Source organism: Gavia stellata, chromosome Z, assembly GCF_030936135.1.
Source record: "Gavia stellata isolate bGavSte3 chromosome Z, bGavSte3.hap2, whole genome shotgun sequence".
NCBI lineage: Eukaryota > Metazoa > Chordata > Aves > Gaviiformes > Gaviidae > Gavia > Gavia stellata.
The window spans coordinates 57,781,199-57,787,198 of NC_082637.1; the positions used below are offsets into that span (position 1 = coordinate 57,781,199).

The following is a 6,000-nucleotide window of genomic DNA, read 5'->3' on the forward strand; positions in this document are numbered from 1 at the left end:
GAGAACTTGAGTTGTAAGAGGCTGGAATGGCTCTAGCTCCTGCCATCCAAGTTACTTATAACTGAGACTCTTAACTTCATTTTACACCCACTTTTCTGTTACACTTTCTCTTGTATAGCGGTATCACTGTAAACTGTGTGGTTAGATGTCAAGACCAAACTGTCTTACTTGTATTAAACAGGTGACATACCAAGCTGAACAACTAATTTAGTATTTATTGTTAGGTTCCTCTAGTGGTGGACTCTCAAGTAGTGGCTTTGGTCAGAAGACTGCTCCATCTCAGAAGTTGGGAAATCAGTGGCAGAAATCCACAAAAGCACAAAGTACTTCATGGCAGTCCCAGACTAAACCCAGCACAACAGCTAAACCCAATTACACAGTAAACTTCAGTGTTATTGGAGGACGAGAAGAAAGAGGAGTCAGAACCCCAGGCTTTGGTAAGTTTTCTGAAGGCATCACTTATGGCCTGTGTGAAGTTAGTCAGATGCACTGTTAGCTGCAGAAACTCTTGTACCTCCATCTTTTTATTTACATATAGGTTGTATCTAGTAGAAATAATGAAAAGAGCTTGGCAATTCTGGTGTCCTGCTTTTGCAGAGCTACTCTAGAATATTGCAGAGACAAGCTGACCATGGCCCAAATATTTGCAGGTTTGGGCATAAAGTCTCAAGGCTATATACAGTCACCTACATGGGTACTGATTTATCACTGGGTTAGAAAGGTAAATTTGATCTATCCAGGGAGACATGGTTGTTAATGTTGCTTCATGCTAGTCCACTTGTGATACACAGGTAAAAAGATGCAACATTTTCCCTAGCTGAAGATTAATAGTTAGTCTTAAAGATTGAGGTTAAACTTACTGGAAATTCTTGTGTTTCAAACAGGGATGGGGATGGGAGCAGTTGGATTTGCTCTTGGAATCAGTCCCTTAAGATGTTCCAAATGAATAGGGAAACCTAGAGGTATAGGGATAGGCATGGCCTCTTCTACATCAACCTTCTTGGAAGATTTTGTTTTCCTGGTGTGTTGGTATTAGTATTATGCCTCCCTTTAACTGGCATATAAGTGAACAGAAGGTACTTCTGTAAGTTGAAATGATTCTGTTGATCTGTATCTGGAAGGAGGTGACAGGATGGAGAGGCAGTGGGCATAAGTTGCAGCACAGGAAAGTCTGATTGGAGAACAGGGAAAAAAATTTCAATTAGCATGATGAAATGCTGAAATGGGGCGAGGGTTGTGGTGATTCCTCATTCCTGAAAACAGATGGACCTCAAATGGACAAGGACCTGAGAAATTTAGCTACTTGTCCCTGTTTTGAGTGGGGATTGGACTAGATGACATCCAGAGGCCTATTGAGATTTCAGTTATTCTATAGTTCTCTAAAATCTGTTGGTTATATAATGACTGTTCATATTGATATTTTATTTCAACATACTCAAATGTTGACTACATACTTTTGACTAGAGCATTGCATATATGGTCACTTGAAAAACTGCTGCACAGCAGTTAGAATTACTTTGTAGTGGAAAAATAGAATCATGTTCAAAATCATGAATAGGTAGATGTGTACTCCCTTGAATCTACTCCATTTTTGAAAAAAGGAGACATGCAAGTATGTAGTCACGTGTATGCACATGAGGTTATCTGTTCTGCTGGACTGAAAGCTTGTCAGTGATCCCTTTTACTCCTATCCTTTTGTTAGTCTCAGAGTTTATCAAGCCACTGAAGGATATTTATCATGGTAGTGAGAAATGTCATGCAGGTGTATCTAAGTGCAATATATTTCCCCTATTAATGTATTATCCTATGTAACTTTTCATTTAATGCTTTTCTTCTTTCATAGGTCAAAAGCCAAAAGTTTCAGAAAATGACTTTGAAGATCTCTTATCTAATCAAGGATTTTCAGCTAAATCTGATAAAAAGGGACCAAAGACCATTGCTGAGATGAGAAAACAAGAAATGTCTAAAGATATGGACCCCTTGAAGCTCAAGGTTTGTTTAACAGTAATTTTGATTTAAGTGTAAATCTGAGCTTATGCTTACAACTGCTGGTAAAAAGCTGCAGAAGGATACGATGACTAACAGAGCAAACTGATAAAGCACAATGAAATTTTATCTGTGTTTAAATCATATGAATGTAGAAGTTAATTAGCATGAACAAGAGTCAGTTGGCAACGAAGCATCAGTGACAATAGCACAAAAGGCATGTGGATGGAACAGAAGTTCCTGTTTCTTTAAGCTTGGAGAATTTAAGAACCTGTTTTCTTGTCAGTCCGTTTCTTAAAGCCAGAGCTGTTCTGTCCCTAGTGTTCCCAAAGGTCGTCTTAGAAAAGATGGATTTCACCAATAATACAAAACAACACTTTAAAAAACAGGCAAGTGAGAATAGCTGTCTTCAGGGTGACCACTTACTTGCATTTACTGGTTAGCAAGTGCTACTGCTGTCCTAGGAAATTACTGAAAGATGCCATTCTGGGGATGGGCTATAGAATTAGCCTGTGGGGTGTTACCTGATCAGCTGTTCAGATTTTTTTGATGTATTACTGATAACATCGCATATTAATGTACTTCCAGTTTTGTAGTCTTTATGGTGCTTTAGAAAAATAACTGCGGAGGAATGCTGAAATTTGTTTTCAAAGTGTCTTACCTGAAGAGAGTGCACAGCTTGTATGGGTAGCTTTTAACACAAATCACCATAAATGGAAATAAATATAGATTTTTTTATTTACCATCCTCGCTGCTGATAGACGACAGAGATTTTCATATTACATAATGCAGTGTTTAATGAAGACACTGTATCACTATATCTCAGTGGCTTGAATATTGCTGTTAGTCTGTGAAATGGCCAGTTACTTTAATGAGCTTTCATGGGGATATCTGCAAGAACACTTTAGTTTTGCACCCCTGCAGGTTGCTTAAGTTTAATGTTAATAATTAATACACGTGATCTGAAACTTTTGTACAAATCACATAAGAATTTTAGTAAATTGATGTTGTGCCCTGACAGGGAGTGAATGCTAATTGTAACACATGTTTAATTACTCTTGTCGATTCTCTTGTCATTAATTATGCAGGGTTTTGTAATAGGTAACTATGTCAGTAATTTCTCTTGCAATGAGTGAATTTCTGCAATAAACTAATAAGTGAGCTACTCCCTAGTGGCAGTTGCAAAATATCACTTTTGGGTGGCTAAAGATCTGGGTGAAAGAAAGAAGAATGTAGTAAGACACTTGGACTTGGGGAGTGAATGCTGCAAGACAACTGTGCTTAAGTCTTAATCTTGTAGTCTTGTACAGAGTGAAGGTTATGTCTTTATGCTGAGAACGCTTAAAGTGCTGCATTCAGTTCTATACACTTTTTTCCCAGATTCTTGAATGGATTGAAGGAAAGGAGAGAAATATCAGAGCATTAATATCCACTCTTCATACAGTGCTTTGGGAAGGGGAAAATAAGTGGAAACCAGTCAGCATGGCAGATCTAGTAACTCCTGAACAAGTAAAGAAGTACTACAGGAAAGCAGTGCTTGTAGTTCATCCAGATAAGGTGAGTGTGTTCCTCTGATCTTGCTTTTAGAAGGAATGCAAATTGCTTTTACCACACCATAGTAGTCACTGACAGATGCTGCAGCCTTACTTCTTGATCAGCACCCTAGATGCTCTTCACTTTGCTCCCTTTGTCTTCTGAATTTGGTGTCCTACTGCATTCAGGCAGTACAGGGTTTTTCTTGCCATCCTGGCACAGCACAGAATTCAACAGATAAATGTTACCAAGTGAAAGATCCCATGAAGGTTGTACTGAGCACCGAAGACAGTTATGCTGGATTCTGACTGACTTCTGGCAGGTTTAATGCTGATCAGTGGTATCTGCTTTATTTCTACCAGCTGATACTTCAGGTCTCTTAGGAGTGTTGACCAGTATATGAAGACTCAGAGCCTGCCACAGCATAACTGGTGGGAAAAACCTGCTGAACCTCCTTTACTGAACAACTTTACTAGAAACTAGAAAAAGTAAACTTTACTAGAGTAAACAAATTGGCAGTTGAAAATTACTTGATGAATATGACATTCCAGTTGTCATATTTGATGCATTCTATTGCTGTTTGTTAATCTCCCAGTGTATGAAGGTAGCTTCTTGTTCTGAGTCATTGCTCTAGGCTGTGTTTTAGATGTAAAGATAAGCGCTGAATATACCTGGTTTGAATTTTCAGGCTTGCCTTCACTGGTGGTTCAGTAAGCAGTAGTCTAAGTCCTATGTCTGGTATCCATAACAGAGAAACAAGACATTCTTCTTTCTTTTCTTCCCCCCCATCCTTTGCTGTTCTTGGCCATGTGATTTCCTTCAGCTTTGTGGTGATTTCTTGGTGCTTTCTGTAAGCTCCTTAACGCAACAATGTCAGAACACAGGTCTCTTTTTGAGGCATTTTCTTCTTCCTTCGTTTCTTTTCTGCCACTTTTGAGTTAAAGCGCTCCATAAAAAGGTCTCTAAAGTACTGCAGCTGGCAAAAGCCAAGTAGTAGGAGAAGGGGAAGGATACTAGAGAGGGCCCCGGGGCTTCCCTTTTGTGTTGTAAAGAACCTGTTAAAATGACTCATATCATCTTGTGGGACTGGATCTTTACTAACCATGGGTTTGGGCTGGCCCAGAGGCAGGGCTGCTGTGAAATAGGCAGGGAATCAGGAGCATACTATCTTTGAGTATGGAGGCAAACGCACAGGAAGTGCTATGTTGTTAATGTTGAATCTTAACATCATTCACGATCAGCAACAGATTTTTCTCCAGGAAATTCCATCCAAAAGGAATCATCTTAAATGGTGCTTAAATTTTATTCTATGCACTACTGCAAGGTCTGTCAGGCAGCAATTGCGAAAATGACTAGATTTGATCATTAACTAATACTAGCTAAATCTATTTATGAAAAGAACGGCTTGGAAAACTGATTTTAGCTAAGTTTCCGTTAGTTATGAATTGCACTAAAAGTTTGAAGTAATGTAAGGAAACCAAGGCTTTGTTGGCCTTGTTTAAAATACTCGTGTCAAACTTCAGATAAGATTGGAGAGGGCTGTGTGTCTGCAAAATTACATTCACACAGCAGTCTAAAGTTGTTGAATAAGATAGCTAATATAAAAGGGGTGAGATCTTTCCCAAGTCACATAATACCTAATATTTTTATGCTTCTAATATGTTCTGTTTGTTTTCAGGCCACAGGACAACCTTATGAGCAGTATGCCAAAATGATCTTCATGGAATTGAATGATGCATGGTCAGAGTTCGAAAACCAGGGATCGAAGTCCCTTTTCTAAAACTTCACCTTTTACAGAACTACTTCCAAAAACTGGAGCTGAGCGTTGTTGTGACTTTATTGCACCTATGATTTATGAAGCGCTTTTCCATAGTTTCTAACCATGCACTTAAATGTGGTGATGTATTTTGTAAGATGTAGAGTACAAAGCATTACATAGATGCATTAAGAAAACAGCTGCTCAGTACTCGAAGAAATCAGTCTAGAAGTAAATATTTCCTTTCAGTTTTATATATGGTAAAATAGAATTTTAATGAAGCTCCATGATTTCTGGTATGCTAGTATTAATTATAAATCATTCCAATTTCATTGATCTTTGCTTTACCCCTGCCTTCCCCAATTTGTCTGTTACTTTCAGTAGTTTTGTGATTCAGTTTTGATGTTTGGTGCCTGTCGCCTTATTTGAAGTGCTTTAGTTATGAGGAGTGAATTTGCTTGGCTTATCTCAAACCTGAAGGTGTATATTTTCATCTGTATTTTATGTAATCAATCTGATAAACATTCTGTAAATAATGTTTTCTGACAATACCTGTGTTCCTTACAATAAATTAACTGTTGTTTAGCCAAAAAGACCCCAAATGTGGGAAAGTCAGCCAGGGATGTTCTTGATTTTTAACGTTTTTTACATATCATGACTCTAGAAACAAATCTTGACTTTAAGGTCTGCATGTTTGTGCTGTTTTGTTATTTATTATGAACCAT

The 6,000-nt window shown here is 38.1% G+C and overlaps 1 protein-coding gene across 1 annotated transcript in view; it reads left to right on the forward strand.

The window, feature by feature from the left end:
* The window catches only part of GAK (cyclin G associated kinase), a 76,834-nt gene extending 71,038 nt beyond the window's left edge, over nucleotides 1–5,796 (forward strand). Inside the window, exons 25-28 of the mRNA XM_059833226.1 lie at nucleotides 225–437; nucleotides 1,844–1,992; nucleotides 3,367–3,543; nucleotides 5,198–5,796. Of these exons, the coding sequence (XP_059689209.1) occupies nucleotides 225–437; nucleotides 1,844–1,992; nucleotides 3,367–3,543; nucleotides 5,198–5,299 (641 nt within the window). The 3' untranslated portion in view covers nucleotides 5,300–5,796. The remainder of the gene's footprint in view (nucleotides 1–224; nucleotides 438–1,843; nucleotides 1,993–3,366; nucleotides 3,544–5,197) is intronic.
* The last annotated feature ends 204 nt before the right edge of the window (nucleotides 5,797–6,000 follow it).